Raw genomic sequence first — 19148 nt, 5'->3', positions numbered from 1 at the left:
TGATTGAAACACAAAATAATGTGAAGTAAATGCTCTGTTTGAACGGACAGTTGGACGATGTCTTTCAGGCTGCAAATACTAGCCTAAAGCTTTAATGACACTTCTTACTTTGTAAAACACTACCGCCATCTAGCGAGTCTTAAAACCATTTTTTGCTATATTCCACAAAAAGGCCAACTTTAACTCTCGTAACGAGTTTACTCAGGAATGAACGAGAAAGAAAAAAAACACGGGACTTCACAGGTTAGCATAAATCTTTGTTTTGTATCCAAACTGTTGTACAAATTATGAGAAATAAAACACCTTGAAACTGTAAACCAGCTTGTTTGGTCCACACAGTAACAAAAAGTCACAGCAGTACCACGCAGCATTTCTAAATATAACAGAATGCTGAATGCCTCAGTAAATTTAAAAAAAAGAAAAAAAAAAGAAAGATGCAGAATCACTTATCTGATTTCCTCTGTACGTTTTACGATTTAAAAAAAAATGCCAAAATTCAAGTGCTGCTGGCAAGATTCTGAGAGTACCTGAAAAAGGCTTTAATAAAACAAATACATTAAAAATAATAGATAAATAAAAAAGCTCAGCCAAGTCTCAATGCCACAATAACACTGTTATGATTTGTATCAATGGCAGAATGGGCTGCTATCAGTCAGCCCAGTCTGTGGTGTAGGTTCTGTGGGCTACTTTTAAGAGACGGTCTAAGACCTCAACTGTCACTTACACCATTTCTTAGAGGGCCCAACAAAAGTGGTCTTAGATCAGCTGCTATACAGACCCTGCACCCATCATGGCCAACAGACACACACTGCTGAAACTGCAGTGCTTCTGAGGACAGACCCAGTCTGGCTAAAAGCCATCTGTAAGGTTAATTTTAGGACATGGTATCAAAACAGAGTAAGAAAAAGTAGTAATATGTAAGATTAACAGTAAGAAAGTAGTTAAATGTTTCCTGTGATTATTAAGGCCTCTGAGGTTTCTCACTTTCACCAAAGACCATTCTTAATGCGCATGCCACAAGAAAGTACTTCATTTAGGCAACTGTGTACAAAATACAGCACTCAATTCTATACTAAGAAAAGCTTGATTTATCATGTTTATATATATATTTTTTTATTATTTTTATTATAAATGCTTAAGACTTTAGAGAAGTAAGCTTGTCATGCTCAGCTGCAGCAGCTAAAACATAATCCCCTGAGTGCTCCTTTTTCAAGCACAAATCCAGCATAGTGAAAATACAAAGAAAAATAATTGTGCAAACATCACAGTAAAGTATCATGGCACGGTACAAAATTAGTGAATTACGGCTCCTGTGTTCTTGTTTGTTTGTTTTTCTGGCAATAACTATGTTAAAACATGTTAACTGTAGTTATGTAAAACTGGTAAATTGCACCTGAGGTTTCAAAATTAAGATATTCGGACAAAAAATCAGCCACATGCATAATTTCTTCTTCAATATTTGTTTAAACATCCTACCAATTCTGTTGGCAAGAGATTCCACCAGTGCCTTGAGATTCCTGTCCACTTTGGTCCACTATTCCACTACCTTAGTACTTAATGCCCGAGCAAAACACATCAGTGAGGCTCCCACTGCTATTAGGGAAAAGCGACAGGTAAGCAAGTATTAAAAAAGAAATTATGCACGCAACCAATTTTTTTTTCCAGTGAGCTTATATGGAAAAAGAAATGTATCTGCGATACCATCATCATGTGGAAAATGGAAACGTTGTACCATTCAGTCAAAAGAAATATTTTGCCAGAAGTAATACAACTGACTCAAAATGCAACGGTTTCAGTACCATTTTAACAGATATACATTCGGTGTGTGCTGCAGGTCCCTGCATAAGGTCATCACTAACATACTAATGGAGAGCGTTTGGCAAATTGGTTGGTAACACGGTCTTTCCTCAAGTCCACAACTACTACTTATGAGCGGTGCAATCTGAGAGTTGCAGCTCACCATTTAATTCACCGTCAAAGAATGAACTTTAGGATTCAACCTGCAGTGTGTAGGCAAAGTTCCTTAACTTTGGCATTTTGCATTTCACTGCATGTTTAGTGTGACTTCCATTTTTCCACGAAGGTGCTCACACTGAGCTCAAAGCTTGTTCATCATCATCTTCTTCATCATCAGGGGTTTCAGGGTAAATGACAAGGAAGGCAGCAGTGAGGAAGCCCAGAAAGGAGCCCCCTGAAGCCACCATTGGGATGACCCTCACTGTGCCTACAGCTTCCACAACTGCACCAAGAGCTGATGCCACCAAAATCTGAGAAATGTAAACCTGGCATGACAGGATGGCACAGTCGATACCAAAGCCTCGGCGAGAGTTGCCTGGACTGTGGCGAATGTACTGTAATGACATAAGACATGAAATAATTTCAGTATCTCTCAATGTACAGCACATTACAGTGGCAAACACCATATGGTGACCAAACAGCCACAGTTAAGAGGAACATTATTTGAAGCCAAGGTTCAAATATCAGAATAAATTAAGGAAAGATCAATAATACTAACCTCAGGGACTGGATCTTACCTCTTTGATTTCATGGTACTGCCCCAGAAGAGCATAAGGACAGTATGAAATACTCATAGAGATGATGCCCATGGTGCTTATCATTATCATGGCAACATACACATTGGGAAAGATGGCCATTACACCTGTGCCCACAGCAAAGCCTAGAGTTCCCAGCATGTAGATGATCTTAATGCTCAGGTCATAGTTGTCAAGGTACTTCTGAAGCACAGCTTTAAAAGAAAAACAAGACAAGTATGGCTACGTTATCTTTTCTGCAAGAAAAATGTGAATTTTCTTGTTGAATTTTCTATTCTTGAAAAACAAAAGAATGGAATATATAACTGCATGTGTAAACAGTGGCTGGTTTGTGCATAACAATTTATGATTCTGAAGTATTCTTACAAAATCCAAAAATGTATCCACTAACATTTGGAGTAAAAGACCTTGCAAACACTTTATAATGTAAAAACATGTTCTAACCAGCTGATGGTAATCTTATACGCAAGTCTCCTCACTGTAAAATACTTAACTTGTAAACAATTTATCATTCACAGGTGCCATTCTTAACAATAGGATAGCATAAGGACAAGATCATGGGCTGAAGGCTACACTTCAGCCCACTCATACGTTACATCAGAAAATGCAAACCTCTAATGCTCTCTTAAATAAAAACATGCCAAAAGGGTTCTTTTGGTAGTTTTTTTTGGTCTTTAAAGAAGCACTTTTATAAATGAGATGTACACACATGAAGAAGCTTTGTAAAGTTGAAATGACCCCTTTAATGTAAAGGTTTGACACAAAGTCAGCTCTACTCATATGTCCAAGTTTGCGCTGGATGCTAGCATTTGCTTACTAGTAGTACTAGTAGTCTAACAGCTTTTCAGACTTTTCTCAAGGCAGGTTCAAATTTAGCTAACTATTGCCCCACTGACACAAGTATAGAGGATAAAGACTCCAATCTGATGGACCAAAGTCAACTGGCTAGTGACAAAAAGACTGTGTTGTGTGTTGAGCTGTTAGCCTGCCGGTTAAGCTGCACTTACTCCATAAGCAATTCATATATTATTTGTATTCTAAGACCTACTTAAGTGAATTAGCCAGGCACTGTTTGGGAACCTTTATTTTTACAAGTGTAGGATAAAGGCAGCTTGCCAAAATCTGCATGCTCATCTGTCTAAGTATTGCAAAATAAGCAGACTGTGCAGTGCACTGTAACTTACTTGGTGCAGAATAAGTTAACTGTGCAATGGACTATAAATGGTTCATTATATGGGTGGGACACGCAAACCCCTTAACCCCTACACAGATCCAAAAAAACTATTACTGTTTAATTTAGCTTACTGTACAACACACAGACCACATAAAAATCATAAATGCAAATCTGAAAGCATGCAAATTGGCAAAGCACAACAGCAGATAAGGGTCTAATTAAAGACATGCTTGTGGAGTACTAAGTTTGCAGCTTGCTAACAACATTTAACTGAACTGCTAATGAGGTGGCCAAACCACATAAGACCATGTTTCTACTTCTATTACTTCAAACATAAACACGCTGCTTCTGTTGTCATCTACTATAAGTTTTCAATTTGTAGTTGCAGTGGGGTTCACTATCGTGTATTAATGCTGTTAAAATGGGTTAACATGGGTTATTGCTTCAAGTTTTGAAGTTATATTTTCCTTTTGCCATAGTATTCCACAAAGTGGTTTATAAACTTTGGAGATTTGCATATGCAAAATACTTATAAGGCATATTTCATTTTTGATATAGTCTATTCCCATACTATGATACTCATAGTAATCTGTTCCACATTCCAGGTATTAACATAGCAGAGGTTTTTACTACACTGTTTACAAATACTGGTGTCTTGTGTTGAAGGCTTGCTTTAAGTAGTTTAGCAAACCTTGCCAAATCCTCCTCTAGCATTTTAGAAAACTTGGTTGTTCCCTATTGTGGCTTTAATATAGAAAAAGATGTGAAACATACCTGAGCAGATGGCAGCAGTGGCAGCATAGATAACTAGCCCCCAGCAACCCATCTGCACACCCTTATGGTAGTTCTGAAGAGCGGTTGAGTTTGCAGCCGCCTAGTTAGAAAAAAAAAAGTGTGATTTGTTTTGTCCAGGTTACAATACACACCCAGTTAGTATAGAAAAACTTGATGTGGCGCTCCTCTTACTGTTGGATCTCCTTCATAGATGACCTGCCCCATGAAGTCAGTGTAGAAAACAGCCTGAGCAATGATGGAGAACCATGTGAGGAGATGGCACACACACAGCCGCCAGAGCTGTGGAGGCATCTTCAGCATGGAGAGCCACAGCAACTTTACCGTCGTACCACTTTCTCCTTCCTCACTCTCTCCATCTTCCTCATCAGGCCCTGATGATGCGCTACCACTCTGCTGCAGCTTCCGTCTCTCTTGCCGCCTTGCTAATGTATCAATGTCATTCAGGCTTCGTGATGACTTGATTGGGTGTGCTATGTTGCCACAGCGACGAGGCCGCAGGAAGCCCACCCGCCCATGGTAAGAGAAGGTAAAGGAAGGTTGCCGGTAGAAGGAGGGGTGTCGGCAACGCACTGTTGTGCTGGTGTTGAAATGACGCCCGCCAGCTTTGTTTTGGTGGCTTGAGGTACCCACTGTAACAATTGCTGGGTTGCTGGCTCCAGCAATGTCACCATTGATGGCTTTGGCAGTCGAAAAGGGACATTCATCCTTACAAGGAGCTACCTGGTGGACTGAAGGATCGGAGCACTGGCTAGTGTGGCAAGTGCTGTTGTGGCAATGATCGAATGGCCTTTCATTCTCATGGGCGGCCTTCAAATCCTGGAACAAAGTTGGTTCTATGTCACTGAGAAAGTGACTATCAAGGTCTATTGCTAAGTCTGGGTCAAGTTCAATGGTAGTGTCTGGTACAGCAAGAACGGAGTCACTTTTACTCCGTACATTTAGGAAGTCTATTTGGACTTGTCTCTCAGACTGATTGTCCTCAAAGGATTCAAAAGGTCCTTCCTCATCAATAAGGTCCAGGTGAGGCATTAGGCGAGTGCAAGGAAGGGTTCCATTAAGTTGAACAGCCAAGGAGCTCTCTGCATCTTCGGCCTCAAGTGCCTCCTGCTGATGGGGGCTGTATGGACACTCCTTAATGCTAAAAAGGTGAAGTGTCACAGAAATTACAAAGATGATGGCTGCAAAGAAGAAGAGCACTTGCTCTTGGGCCTTGAATGCACGACCCAAGATGGTGTTTGTCCAGTCCAGACCTCCAAGCATGTAGCCCACAGCTCCCCCCAACCCTATAAATGTAATCCAAAAGTAAAGCAGGTGTGTGAGAACCATCATATGCTGTGATGCTAATGTCTTTATGCTAACGTTGTGTGACTTCTCATGTGCCACACACTCCATATTGATGAAAATCAAGGGTGTAACAACAGTCAATATAATTGATGATTTAAACTGGTAAAACTTCTAAAATAGAGTAAATGTTTAACATTGGCAAAACAGTTTATCTATTAATTACTCTGAAAGCTAAAATATTGAAAATAATGATTTACCATAAGTATAGTCTCTGGTTCCAAATCACTTTTAACCACCTTAAAATCCAATGCAGCTTGCAGACAGTTTCTGCTCATTGTAGTTTGGACAGCAGCATATGGTAGCCAAGTGGCAAAACAAATAAACTAATAGCGAATGATAATATTCACAGTTTAACTTAAAAGTATGACTGATAGAAATTATTACCAAAAAATTAATTCATTTCATAAGCTTATTTTTAACATCACAAAATAGCTTGAAAATACGTTTGCCCCTCTAACACAAGTAGAGGATGAAGACTCAAATTTGAAGGACTTAAGTCAACTGGCTAGCAACAAAAAGACAGAATGAAATCTGTTTTCTGTGTTGAGTTGTTAGCCTGCTGGCTAAGCTGGCACTTGCTCCATAAGCAGCTCATACATTTTTTATTTGTGTTCTAAGAACAACATAGGTAAATTAGTATCCCTGTGCTCCATGTACATTACCTGCAGAAAAGGCATGAATATTGAGAGCCATGTCCTGCTCTTCTGTATCAGCTACATCCAGCAGGTAGGCTCTGATTGGTCCCTCCGAAGCATCAGCACAAAAGTCCAGTACCACGACACCCAGCACTGTAAGAACTATTCCAATGGGCTGGTTACCAGGAACATCTCCAACAGCCAGGCCTGACACAAACACAGACAAGCACAGAAAGAATGTGAATTTAAAAAGGGTTACACAGTTACCGTTATGCTGACTATCATACTATTATACTGGCTTGAAGAAAAAGTTTGCTAACACCTGACTTTGTGGAAATTACTGTGTTGTAAGTGGCCAGAGAGTTAAACATTTACAGACACAGTTGAACAGAACATGTGAATAAACAAAAGAACAAGGAACACAACTGTTTCGCTCTACTAAAATAAACCAAATAATTAAAGAAAAACAGAAGGGAAGATATCAAAGAAAGCCTCACCCACTAGAGATCCGTTGAGAAACAGTGCCACACCTATCAACACCCCTACACAAAGAGCTAGAATGAAAGGCCTCCTCCGACCCCATCTGAGGGTACAGCGGTCACTTGCTGAGCCAATCAGAGGGGTGAGGATTAAACCCAAAATGGGGCTAAGGAACCATGTAAGGCTGTAGTACTGCTCTGGAAGACCTGGAGAGAAAAGGACAGGACTTCTTTTTTCATACTTGCAATTTAGAGATTTCTGAGACATGTCTGGCATTCATTAAAGCAAGTCATGTAACCAAGTACACATTTTGTTTACAATAACAACTTTTTTTAAGCCTGGAAACATGGTTTGGGGGTATTTCACAAAGCAACATTTCTCAGTGTAGCCAGGTAACTTAAGCCCAAAGTTAAGCCTGACCATTAGGAAAAGAGCCAAGGAACACACCTATTGGACAACCCTCAACTTTGGGCCTAAGTTATCTGGCCAACTGTGAAATCTTGCTGTGTCAAATACCCCTTGGTCACAAAACTATGAAATATTATATTTTGCTCTTTATTTCTGTGATTTTTAATAATATGTCCTAAGGATCAGATTGTATTAGACTATGAAACACATTTATTTTTCAATCCTAGCCCTAAAAAGCACATAGCAGGGTGAGTATTTAATTCCAAATCTCAATAGCAGGCTACACCTATACACTGGGTGTGCCACTCAGGGTCAATGAAATGTATCTTGACCTGTTTCAACATGTCCACTATTCATTAACCTGCTTTTTCACAACCATATTACTCTCATTCAGGAGGCCACATTGCGTTTCTGAAGTAGCAGCTTCTGATGCTTCAACTACTCATCAAATTACACTGTTCTTTTTAACTGCTGCAATAAAGAGCAATTAACAAGACTGATGATCCAGGAGGTATTGCATAACTTACCCAGTGTAATCACAAGTCAAAGAAGGTTCTGCTTTTATACAAGCTTGAAACCTGCTTTCAGCAGCATGTAGCTGGCTGAGCTATTATATAGACCAGAAGCCTTTTAGGCTTTCACTTGCACATCCCCATCCACTGGAAGATGAATACATGGTTCAACAAGTGAGGTAGTTTCATTTTGGGTGACTTGAATTAAAACCAAAAGATACTTAAACTTAGGACACCTCAAGATGGACCTGAAGTTACTTTTCTCTCATTTGTATGACTTCATCAAGGGGCTCATTGAAGCAGCTCTCGTTGAAAAGGCAGGGAAAACAGAGTGAGAGAAATGTGCAGACGCACACATTCTCTTCATTCCAGCCAAGCTCAGTGACATTCATTGTTACCCTGCACTAAACACAAACATCACTAGGAATGGCCTCTGTCATACACTATTACAAAGAGTTAGTGCAGCATGGCTCTTTTGATGTGTTTACTCTCATTCTGATCCTATTTCCAACACCCTTCCTTCACTGTATTTTTGAAGATGCTGATGTACATTCAAATGAAAAATACAAGCTGTTTAGAGAACAATGAATACTGAAATTCAAGAAACTGAATTGAAATTGAAAACTGATTCTACCATTCAAGAAACTGATTATTTAACGACACAATCTTTGAAAATAATGACAACGTACCTATTTGCAGCAGCACAGGTGTGACCAGCGCTGTTTCCATGGCATAGCAGAACTCACGGCCAAACATGACAGCTCCATGCATAACCCATAGGCGCTTTGGGATGTGGTCCACAGAACCCTCACTGGCCGACTCTTCTGAAACCTCCACATCTCTTTCTCTGCTCGTCTTACCACTCTGACCCTTAGCAGGCACTACCGTCATGTCCAACACTCGTACAGCCTCTGAGTCGGCGTTCTTGGGTGCCATTTCCACCTGCATAAAGGCAGCTGTGGTGGTGGAATCCAACTAATCCAGAGATGTGGCTCTACTTCTGTTCCCAACAACAACACTCCTTCCAAGCCCTACTTTTCTGTCTCTGCTCAAAATATCCAGATGGATCTTTCATAATCCACATACATTCAACCAAAGCTTCTGATAACAATACATTAACCAGCAGTTAAAGCAGAAGTCATGTTGCTCCATATACTTTAGTGAGAGGTTTACCGCCTGCTGTAGTCAGTACAAATCCATATATGGCCTTGCTTGGGCAAATCATAAGTCATGTTTTCCCAGTGAGTGAAAAGGGAAGAGGGGAGGGGAAGAGGAAGGTCAGCGCAGGTAAATGATGGTCCTCTGTGTATCCCCATGGAGTGATTTATTAATATCTAGATGGGAGAGAAAGTGAAACAAGATAGTAGTTAGACTAGATATAAAAAAAATAAAAAAAAACACGCACCAAAACCCAAAATATCAGATATGCGCTGGAAAACTTCTGACATTCTTGTTTGCCTTTTGAGTCTCTAGTTGAAAGTGTATAATACTGAAAATGTAATATAGATGCATAAGAAATAGCCTGTTGTGAAATCTTAAAGTGAATTATGCAAAGATGTCACAACTCAAGAAACATCTGTCAGCAAATATCTTCTTCAGCTATTATGTCCAAAACTACACATGATATACCAAAGGTCAATTATGTCAGGGAAGGAGGTGTTGCATCATGACCCTACATAATGACACTGTCAATCTGAAGAGACAATGAGCACCTTCTAGAAGAGCATGGCTCTAAAAATTTTAAATAGTATATCATAAACTTAGCTTTTTTTCAATATTTAGTTTATCACATTGTAGTGATGAATGATGATACCAGAATCATATCAGCATCAGCATATAATTTCATTACGAAAACGTGTTTGGTATTAAGCAGATGTTTAGATTTGACTGATATTTCAAACCAGTATTTGAAAACATTTAACAGACTCTGGCCTCCTATGTTAAAATCTCTGCATTATGTTCATTTTACTGCATGTGTAACCATATACAAAAACATATAATTCTCATATTTCTCTGTATATAAGTGACTTGTTAAGACTACAATGGTTTTCATGAGATTTACATACCCACACCTACTCCTGTTCTCATCATCAATCACAAAACAGCCTGTGCTAACACAGACAAGCACTCACCTGGATCTGCCAACACCTCCTTGTTCATCCGAAGCGTAAAACTATACTGCTGCCAGAGGCAACTGTAATAAAAAAAAAAAAAGAGAGAATTACAGTGAGGGACGTCACATGCAGTATTCCAGAGGATATAACTTACTGGTACACTTACAGGAAAGAGGTTTTAATTATCAGGCAAAAACGTGTCTTTAAGTCCAGATAGTCATGCTTGAATCAATGCTTTGCTCTCGCTTGACTACACTAAAGAACGGAGTATCTGTGTTGCCCAAGCATGGCGCCCTGCACCTGCGGAGTCTCAGCTCTTTATTTCTGCCCCCCAGACTTACAATTAGACCAGCTTTACATTACCGAAACCCGACGCTGACAAACTTTTTAAGAAAGAAACAGAAAAATGATGCCTTTTCACCACAGCAAGCAGTAAAAAATTGTTAAATATTAGCGGTCAGCGCCTGTTGTCAGGTTAACCAAGCTGGGTTAACAGTTAGCCAACAGTGTGTACGTAGCTAGCGTTAACACAGCGTTAGCTTAACGTTTTACGGTGAAAACGTTAGTTAGTAGCGTAACAGCACAGCCGTTTGAACATGTTGCACTATGGAAACAGCATTTGTTGTCCTAGTTATATATACGCCCAAACACTCTCTGAAGACTTCCAGTTCGCTTCGTTCATGATCAAATGTAACGTTAAACATTTGCCAGATGGAATCACCATCAGGCAGCCGCCGCGATGCTGCAGGTGAGGCTAGCTGTGCTGCCTCAGAGTTAACGTTAGCTCAGCGCAGCTGGGAACAGTGAGTGCGCTTACTATGCTCATCTACATCTGATGCTGAACAACCAGTGTGTTTAAATACTGGTTAATAGTTTGCTATTAACTTGCCATACATATCACTTTAAAGTGTAATACACACAGCCAGGCATCTGCTCAGTTTGACAGTTATATTAGCTAACTAAGTTATAAACATTGCTAGCTAGCTTGCTAATGGTTAGCCAGCTATTTATGATGAGTGAGGCAGAGCCCCGTTTTCTAAGTGCTAAAAACAAGACAGAAAACCTTACGTTCTTCCGGCAGGTACTGAGTGTTTGTTGGCGACGTGTTCGCTATCGATTAAAGACAACGTCTTTTCTGAAAAATGAAGTAAAATATGAATTAGAGTGGTGTAAATCCCGTACCTTACCGGTCAGTCAGAGACTGTTTCTCCCACATCTGCTCCAGAAGGTGCGGGCTGTCTATTGTGTGCTGACGAGGGTTGCCAGTCACTCCACTCTCAAAGTCCCCCCCTCCGCGCAGACACGCTTCTGGCGGCCGTATGGTTCCTTCGAAAGATTAGGGGGCATAGAGAAGCTACGTTTATGCTTCCCTGTTTGATAAGGACAGTTATGAGCAGAGCCTGTGTGCTTCAGTCATAGATCTGCATTTGAAATGATAAGAGAAAGATCAGTGAACTTTGAATTAGATTATTACATGCTGAATCATTTTAATTCATTTTAAAATTATGTTTCAGTGTTGTAATATTGTACTGTACATCTGAGTAGCCCTCACTCTTTTTAGGGATTTGAAATGTCATCCCCTCCTCCATTTGTGCACATACAGTAACTATAATGCAAGCGAACTGAGGTTGCCTGTATAAAGTCTAGGCAATAGTTGTTTAGCCTAATGTTTTGTTAACTCATAGGCTATAAGGTTAAAATTGGTTGTTTATGGGTCAGTGAACATTATTTTAACACTCGTAAATCCATTTATTACTCTCTGTTCACATAAATACAATTTAGAACAAAGACCATATAAGCAGAACCTTATTGTACATATTTCTTATGTAGACCCAGGCAGACAAGCATTAGCAGTCCTTAGAGGGTGAGAAGTGAGTCAATGCTGCAAGATTACTAATTCCTGGCCAGCGCTGAGTTGTCTCTGTGACTGTGTGTGACTGTAATGAAATGAAGGGATGCCTGAAAATATGTTGAGAAAATATGTTGAGAGAACCCTCAGACCTACTCATACACTATCAATATCTTGCCATCTGTGACAGGCCTACAGCACAAATACCCAGAGTAAAACAGTAAGATTTGTCTGTAGCTATGTTGGCATTGTTTTACATAATCCTCAAAGTCCCAAGTTTTCTCATTTGGTTCAAACCCAGGTCATATTTACTTCATTTCACAATATTAAATTAGATGTTAATAATATTCAACTTGTCACCATTTTCTGTAGCAAATTATTTACAACACACAACCAAGCAACAACAAATGAAAGAACAATTGAAAGAATTGTAATTGTAACAATGTGTCCTAAAATTCAGTCCAGTAGATTGTCCTTAATCTTGCATAAACATTGTAGCAACTCAGTCCATACTGTACAGCCTCATCCTGGAAGGCTTCCATGTTGAGGAGAGCTCATGTTCACCATTATCGTGCTATTAGCGATGGCAAAAACAGTGCCAGAACCTTTGGAGCTTTTCTGCATGCTGATGATGTCTCCACTGGTCTGCTCAGCCTCTGCCTTACGGAAGAACCTCTTCATGGTAGACTGGAAGTTGGTGGTGACGAAACAGTAGACCACAGGATCCAGGCAGCTGTTTAGACTGCTGAGGGTGACAGTCACATGGTAGACGATCACATGGTGCGGCAGATCTGGTTGAAAGTAGACCAGGACTTGACGAACATGAAATGGAGTGAAACAGATAGTGAAGATGACCAGTACAGTAGTGAGAAGCTGCACTGCCTTCATTCGTCTCTCTCTGCTCTGCTGCATCAGGCCCGGGCTGGACAGCGCACACATGATCCTAACCGTAAACACCACAATGATCACAAGGGGCAGGAAGAACTCAAACACAGTCAGCGCAAAGAGCTTGGAAACACAGCAGGCTGAGTGCTTGAAAGCCGTGGTTAGGAAAGAGTATGTGACAATGATGGCAAACAGCCAGATACACACACAGACCACCTTAGCCACATTGGGGTTACGCCACTTCCGGGAGGCCTCCACCTGCACGATGGCCAGGTAACGGTCCACACAGATGCTGGTGAGGAAGAGGATGCTGCAGTACATGTTGACGAAGTAGCTAAATATATGGACGTAAGAGCAGTTAAGGCACTTGCCTCCACTATAATACAGAATAATACGGGTAGGAAGTGACAGGTTAACGAGCAGATCCGTGACCGCCAAGTTGATGGTATAAATAACTGACGTGGTCTTAGGTTTTGTACGGAAACAGAAAACATACAAGGCTAGGCTGTTGAGAGCCATCCCCACCATAAAGATCAGAGTGTTAATGACCACCAGAGCTATCCACAAGCTATAGAAGTCATTATAGAGTCCCTCATCTAGGTGTGCCAGTCTGTGCAGGTATGGTTCACGGGACGGTGGAGAACCATTAGTGGTGACTGGTGGAGTTGATGTGATGTTCATAGACAGTGACCCCTCAGTTCTGGTCATTTCCATAGTTCTGGGATGGGCTCTGTGCCTGAAACACAAGAAAAGAAAACAAGCGATTTACTTACTCAGCTGATGGTTTTATCTTTGTCTCAGTCTTGTTTACCCTATTGCATTGTAAAGGAGCCACATCCAACATTTTTCTTGTATTTTATCTTTTTCTTTGAGGTCCACTTATAATATTTGCCTGGCTAAGTAAGTGGATATATACAAATGAGTTGTTTTCCATGACATCATAAAATCCGTGAATTCAAAATGGACTGTTTTTGTAGCTTAGTTTTCATATATGGACTGTATGGACTGTGGAGTGAATGGTTCATTTTAAAACTTTAACAGGGTTTATATTTTATGTCACTCTTTTATTTCAAAAAAGTGAGGACAATTTGGTCTTCCAAGATATGTAAAAGTAATTTATTACTGGTTAACTGCTAGTCATATGCTTGACCACAAGGCTTTGCATAGTAAGAAAAAGTGAACCCTGGTTACTGTAAATTTGTGACTTAGACAACACATAATTCTCATGTATCATTTCTCATCATCATTCTGTCAGACTAAAAGTCAACACAATAATCTTTCAAGTATGCATGTGTAATGAGTAGGGATATAATCATTCACGTAATTCATAATACATTTCAATATGATACAGTAATGTCTTAATTTGATGCACTTTTCCATGCAACAAAATAAGGAGTGGCTGAAAATGTGTCTTATGTTAGCATTTCCATTGTTAGTTTATTGGAGCACTCAGTAGCACAGAAGTACAACAATTTTAAATAAAACATTTGTTTTATAATGTCCCAATCTAAAACACGTTAAACTATATTAGCTCCAAGCTAACACATTAGCCACGAACTACATGCTAGTCACAATACAACAATACAATATGTAATAATATGCTGTGATACAATTTGATACAATACGATACATTGTATTGTTACATTCTTATTAAGTAGTTAGTGATGTGCTGTTTGTGTAGCCTTTAATTAAGTGCTGTCTTTTCTACTGTATACATTTACGAACTAGCCATAGATTAGAATAAATGTACGAAGGGAATAGTTAAATAAAGGCGAAGCCAGTGAAAACATGTGGCATGTGAAGGAAAACAAAAGAACATTTCGGCAATATCATCTCTTAATTAAATTACTGTGATGTACGATAATATCAATTATCAGGCTGAAGCTAATCCAGACTAATCATCCAGTCAGCCAGTTATAAACAGTGCATATCAGGAATGTAAATCTTCTCTTTACCAGTAATACACTGCTTAACTCCTGGCAATTAATTTCAAAGCAATTTGTTTGTTGACAGTGATTCAGCTTGACTTTATTCCCAGTAGTAAATGCTGATCTGACTAATAAGCTCCTCAGTCTATAGATATAGCTCAGTCATTATCACTGTTGTGATACAAAAAAAACTACAGCACACCATTACATTCTGTGACTGTTCTGTAATTTAAAGTGATTTAAATCCTAAATGTATTTATTCTTGCAAGTTATTTGTTCAAAGTAAAGGAGCTGCATTGCATCATCATCCTCAGATTAATACATAAAGCTTAAAATGTGCAGTATTGCGGGCCGTTGGGTGCACACTGTTTACAATAAGTTAATGACATCATTTCTCATTTCCGATGCATTCAGTTCAAACCATATCTACTGGATTCAAGGCAAATGCAAAAGTAATGTGATGCAGTATTGATCTTCAAGAACTCATTTAAATTGATATCACACTCACAATGGACTATTAAAAAGCCATGTGGTCCAAAAACTAATTTATAATTTATATACAGAGGCATTTGTCCAGAAAAGAAGTTGGCTGCATTGTGTCACTGGATGAGAATTAGGGGGGAAAGTTTGTTTAGAGGACTTTGGAGAGTCATGAGAATAAGTTTCCTTCCCACTATTACACAAATAAAAATATACCACTCACACTAGTGCCGTACAGTGACTGAAGTCATGACTGTGTGTATCTGTTATTTATTTTCCTTGGCTTCAATTTCATATCCAACTTAATTGAAAGGATACAGAGATCCCAAAGTTTATTTACTTGGCTAAGATGATCAACAACATTAGAGATGGGAAGCAAACCTCTAGTTCCAAAATAGGTGAGTAATTCAAAAAGCACAGAAAAAACTCTGGCATCAAGATGAAAAGCAGCGCTCTCTTAAGAATCACCTGGCCAACAATCAACAACGTTCAGAGGATGTTAAAGATGCATCACAGATTTTGTCCTGCAGAAATATCCCTCTGAAACACTTTCACGAGCAGTGAATCAACAGCCACACACAGCCAAGCCCGGCCAAGAGAGTTAGAAGACTGAGAGGCCAATCAGTTTGTGACAGAGGTCCTAACCTCATTAGATCTGCTGTTCTTCTCGCAAGTGTACATTCAGCTGATTGTGCTCTGTAGCCTGACTCACTGTCCTATGAGAGACTTCTGAGATGGGTCATGCTCAGAGAGCAACACAAAAACTAATATATCTGTGTACTCGCTCTGATCTGGCTCAGAAACCCAGAGATGCTCTAATACTGTCCAAATAAATAACTCCCGGTGTGACTCTGTCAGCGCTTTGATGCAGACAGGATGTGTCTCTTGCACAGCGTTGATTTCTAGAAGTGGCAGTATGTTCATGCTGTAGTAGTTAAGAGCAAATCCAAAGAATATTTATACTGCAGTGAGTTATATGTCCAAATGTATCCAGACACCCTTTCTAATTTGTGAATATAGCTACTGTAAGGCATAGGATTTCAGTTGTGTACACACACCTTGTATATTATCCATAGAAAAGCATTGCTAATAAAATGGGACACTCTAGAGCAGCCGCATATGAACCAAAGGTCACAATGCTCAATGCCAAGCGTCAGCTAGAGGGGTATTAATCCCCCAGCACTGGGCTGTGGAGCAGTGGAACTGTGATCTCTAGAGTGATGAAGCTCCATCCAGTACCTTTGGGATGAGTCGAAGTGCCATTTTTGATTCAGAACTAATCATCCAACATCAGTACCTGACCTTACTAATGCTCTTGTGGCTGAATGCAATCAAATCCTTACAACAATGTTCCAACCCAAGGTATATGTCTTCACAGAGGAGTAGATGACATCACTGCAGCGAACACCCAATTAATACCCTTGACTTCAGAAGAAACACTGGATGAGTAAGTGTCCACTATATATATATATAGTGTAACTTTTGACTGAGGTGAAATAGAGCAACAGGTCACTATGACTGAAAATAAGTCATCATTTTCTAGATGCCAAGAACTACTATAATCAGACAGAGGTTAAATCCATATAAGCATACTTTGCAGCAATCAACAGTGCCTAAAATGTGTTTTCCTTCTGCAAACTTGCCATTTTGGAGTTCAAATGTTTTGTTACAATGTCCGATTTACTTACCTGTGCATTTAGAGGATTGCAGTGTTGATCTCTTGATAGACTTGACGATAATCTTTATCCAGTGTAAAAAGGCCCACAGTATGGAAATGCACCTCCTGACAATGGTGACACGATTGGGCCTTCTTTGTGCCACTTGAACTTCACCTCCACTTCAACACTGTCCCAACACATTCATTTTCAGAATGTACTCCACTGCTCCTTAAACATGCCCCTATCACTTCCTCACTAGTTGACTGTCTAGAGGAAATCCCTACCTCTCTAACTCTCTCTCTCACCCCAACCCCCAGCCTGCTGCTCTGCCCCCAGACACATCTGTCTGTCCCTCCCTCCTCCCACCCTCACAACCCATGCTAACAGGAAGTGCAGACGGCTTTAGAACCCCTCTGACCTCTCAAATACATGAGTGAGTGAGGTGATGCTGACAGACTCAATATTTTGCTTTTTGTTCTCAACTTTCTTTAGTTATGCTAATACAGCAGCAGATCATATCCTGTGTCAATAGGATTACACCAGTCGGCACCTGAAGGCTATCTGACTAATACAATCAAGTGAAACAAAACAATCAAGACAAATCCATCAAATCAGATCCAACTCCTCACAGACACAGAAAACAAAACAGTCTGTAGTGTTGTCCTGAATGAAGTTGTATGACAGGGTACGTTAACAGGACAATGTATAACTTAAACCACAGTGAATCTGTTACTGTTCTATTATCAACTGTCGACACTAAATTGTATCCAAACCAAGTCCTGTAATATACAAGGCCGGAACTTAGAAAAATGTACTGCCATTTGGAGACGTCAAAGCTTTATAATCACAGCGATTTGGACCAAAAGCACAGGATACATTAACCCTGATGGATGGCTCAGAATGTTTTCCACATATCCTGTCAGGAAGCTCATCTGTCTCCATCTGCCAAGACTCATTCTGATATTTCCAGAAACCTCCGTAACGGTGGATTTAACTGTGTGCTGTAATTTACATTAGCACAAAATTTAATTTTGCCTAATAATTGATCATGAGAAAATACAATTAAATGACACAAATAAGTGCATGGAAAAACCCACTGAACCCACCCATGTTGATTCATTCAAACTTAACAGGACTTTTATAAAAGGATTGCGCAAACATTCCGTAAGGGGTTGAAATTTCAGCATCATTAATTTACAGATAAAAGAAACATCAGTAAGTTTATTTACAGAACCCATTTAATTAGCACCTTAAAATCTCAGGCTTATTACATACTAAGGCCTATTATTCAGTAACTACAGCGAATTCCATGCAAATTGCCTGAGCTATTCTTAGGTTATAGAAGTGTGTGATAAAACTTTGGGCCCTGCGACGGACTGGCGACCTGTATCCTGCCTTCTGCCCAATGACAGCTGGGATAGGCTCCAGCACCCCACCGCGACCCTGAAGGATAAGCGGTTTAGATGATGTGATGTGATGTGATGTGAAAAAACTTTGGGCTTGCTGGTGGGCCCTGGCCATTTAAGGGGTTCTACTGTGCAAAATTTTAGTCACCTGAGAATTAAAAAGCTATTTATCAGAGCTGTGTTTATTTTCTTAGAAAAACACTAATATTAGAATAAAAACACTATTAATACATTAAGCAGTGATTTTACATATGTGTGTTTGGTGAACCATTTCCAAAGCTCTCATTGTTTCAGCCTGGTATTATTTGTTGTCATCATTTTACCCCTGGTTTGCCTAAATAATGCTTGATTATGTTAAATATCTTGCTAATGAAATAATAAATCCATGTGATTGCTGGAGACATCCAGGGGAAATTTGGAACCAAACTTTGTTGTTCAAATTAGCTCACAAGATATCAACTACTTTTTTCCAAAACAATTCTTGTTACTTTTTACTGTATTCATGTTTATTTGTGTTTATTCTAATGATCTATGGTGATTTTACAAGCAAAAACACAATTATTACTAAGATGAATGGTTTGAAACAATGTGCTTAGGTGCCTAGACTTTTGCATAGTACTCTATGATACACTGATCAGGTATAACATTATCACCTCCTTGTTTCTACGCTCATTGTCCATTTTATCAGCTCCACTTACTATATAGGGGCACTTTGTAGTTCTACAATTACAGACTGTAGTCCATCTGTTTCTCTGCATACTTCTTTAGCCCTCTTTTACCCTGTTCTTCAGTGGTCAGGAGCCCCAGTAGGTACTATTTGGGTGGCAGATCATGCTCAGCACTGCAGTAATTTGTGGTGTGTTAGTGTGTGTTTTGCTGGTACGAGTAGTTCAGACACAGCAGCGCTGCTGGAGTTTTTAAACACTGT

At 39.7% G+C, this 19148-nt stretch overlaps 2 protein-coding genes across 4 annotated transcripts; both read right to left on the bottom strand.

Moving 5' to 3' along the window:
- Positions 1–241: 241 nt before the first annotated feature.
- Positions 242–11553, bottom strand: slc45a4b (solute carrier family 45 member 4b). Of its 3 annotated transcripts, none has more exons than XM_036583864.1 (9): positions 11197–11551; positions 10033–10094; positions 8590–9234; positions 6998–7186; positions 6528–6707; positions 4693–5804; positions 4501–4600; positions 2535–2746; positions 242–2351 (listed from the first exon to the last, which is right to left on the bottom strand). In XM_036583864.1, exons 3-9 carry the CDS (start codon positions 8846–8848, stop codon positions 2088–2090), a joined length of 2316 nt encoding a protein of 771 aa, XP_036439757.1. In that variant the 5' UTR covers positions 8849–9234; positions 10033–10094; positions 11197–11551; the 3' UTR covers positions 242–2087. The 3 variants fall into 3 exon arrangements, with proteins under 3 accessions (XP_036439757.1, XP_036439758.1, XP_036439759.1); XM_036583865.1 differs by having other exon boundaries at positions 2088–2351; positions 11202–11553; XM_036583866.1 differs by lacking the exon at positions 11197–11551 and adding an exon at positions 10181–10483 and having other exon boundaries at positions 2088–2351.
- A 284-nt stretch (positions 11554–11837) lies between these two features.
- gpr20 (G protein-coupled receptor 20) lies at positions 11838–17165 on the bottom strand. Its single transcript, XM_036583867.1, has 2 exons — positions 16845–17165; positions 11838–13484 (listed from the first exon to the last, which is right to left on the bottom strand). Exons 1-2 carry the CDS (start codon positions 16850–16852, stop codon positions 12386–12388), a joined length of 1107 nt encoding a protein of 368 aa, XP_036439760.1. The 5' UTR covers positions 16853–17165; the 3' UTR covers positions 11838–12385.
- Between the last annotated feature and the right edge of the window lie 1983 nt (positions 17166–19148).

Source organism: Colossoma macropomum, unplaced genomic scaffold (assembly GCF_904425465.1).
Source record: "Colossoma macropomum unplaced genomic scaffold, Colossoma_macropomum, whole genome shotgun sequence".
NCBI classification, from domain to species: domain Eukaryota; kingdom Metazoa; phylum Chordata; class Actinopteri; order Characiformes; family Serrasalmidae; genus Colossoma; species Colossoma macropomum.
Note: the sequence above shows the minus strand (reverse complement) of the source record. Positions and strands in the feature narration are given on the sequence as shown.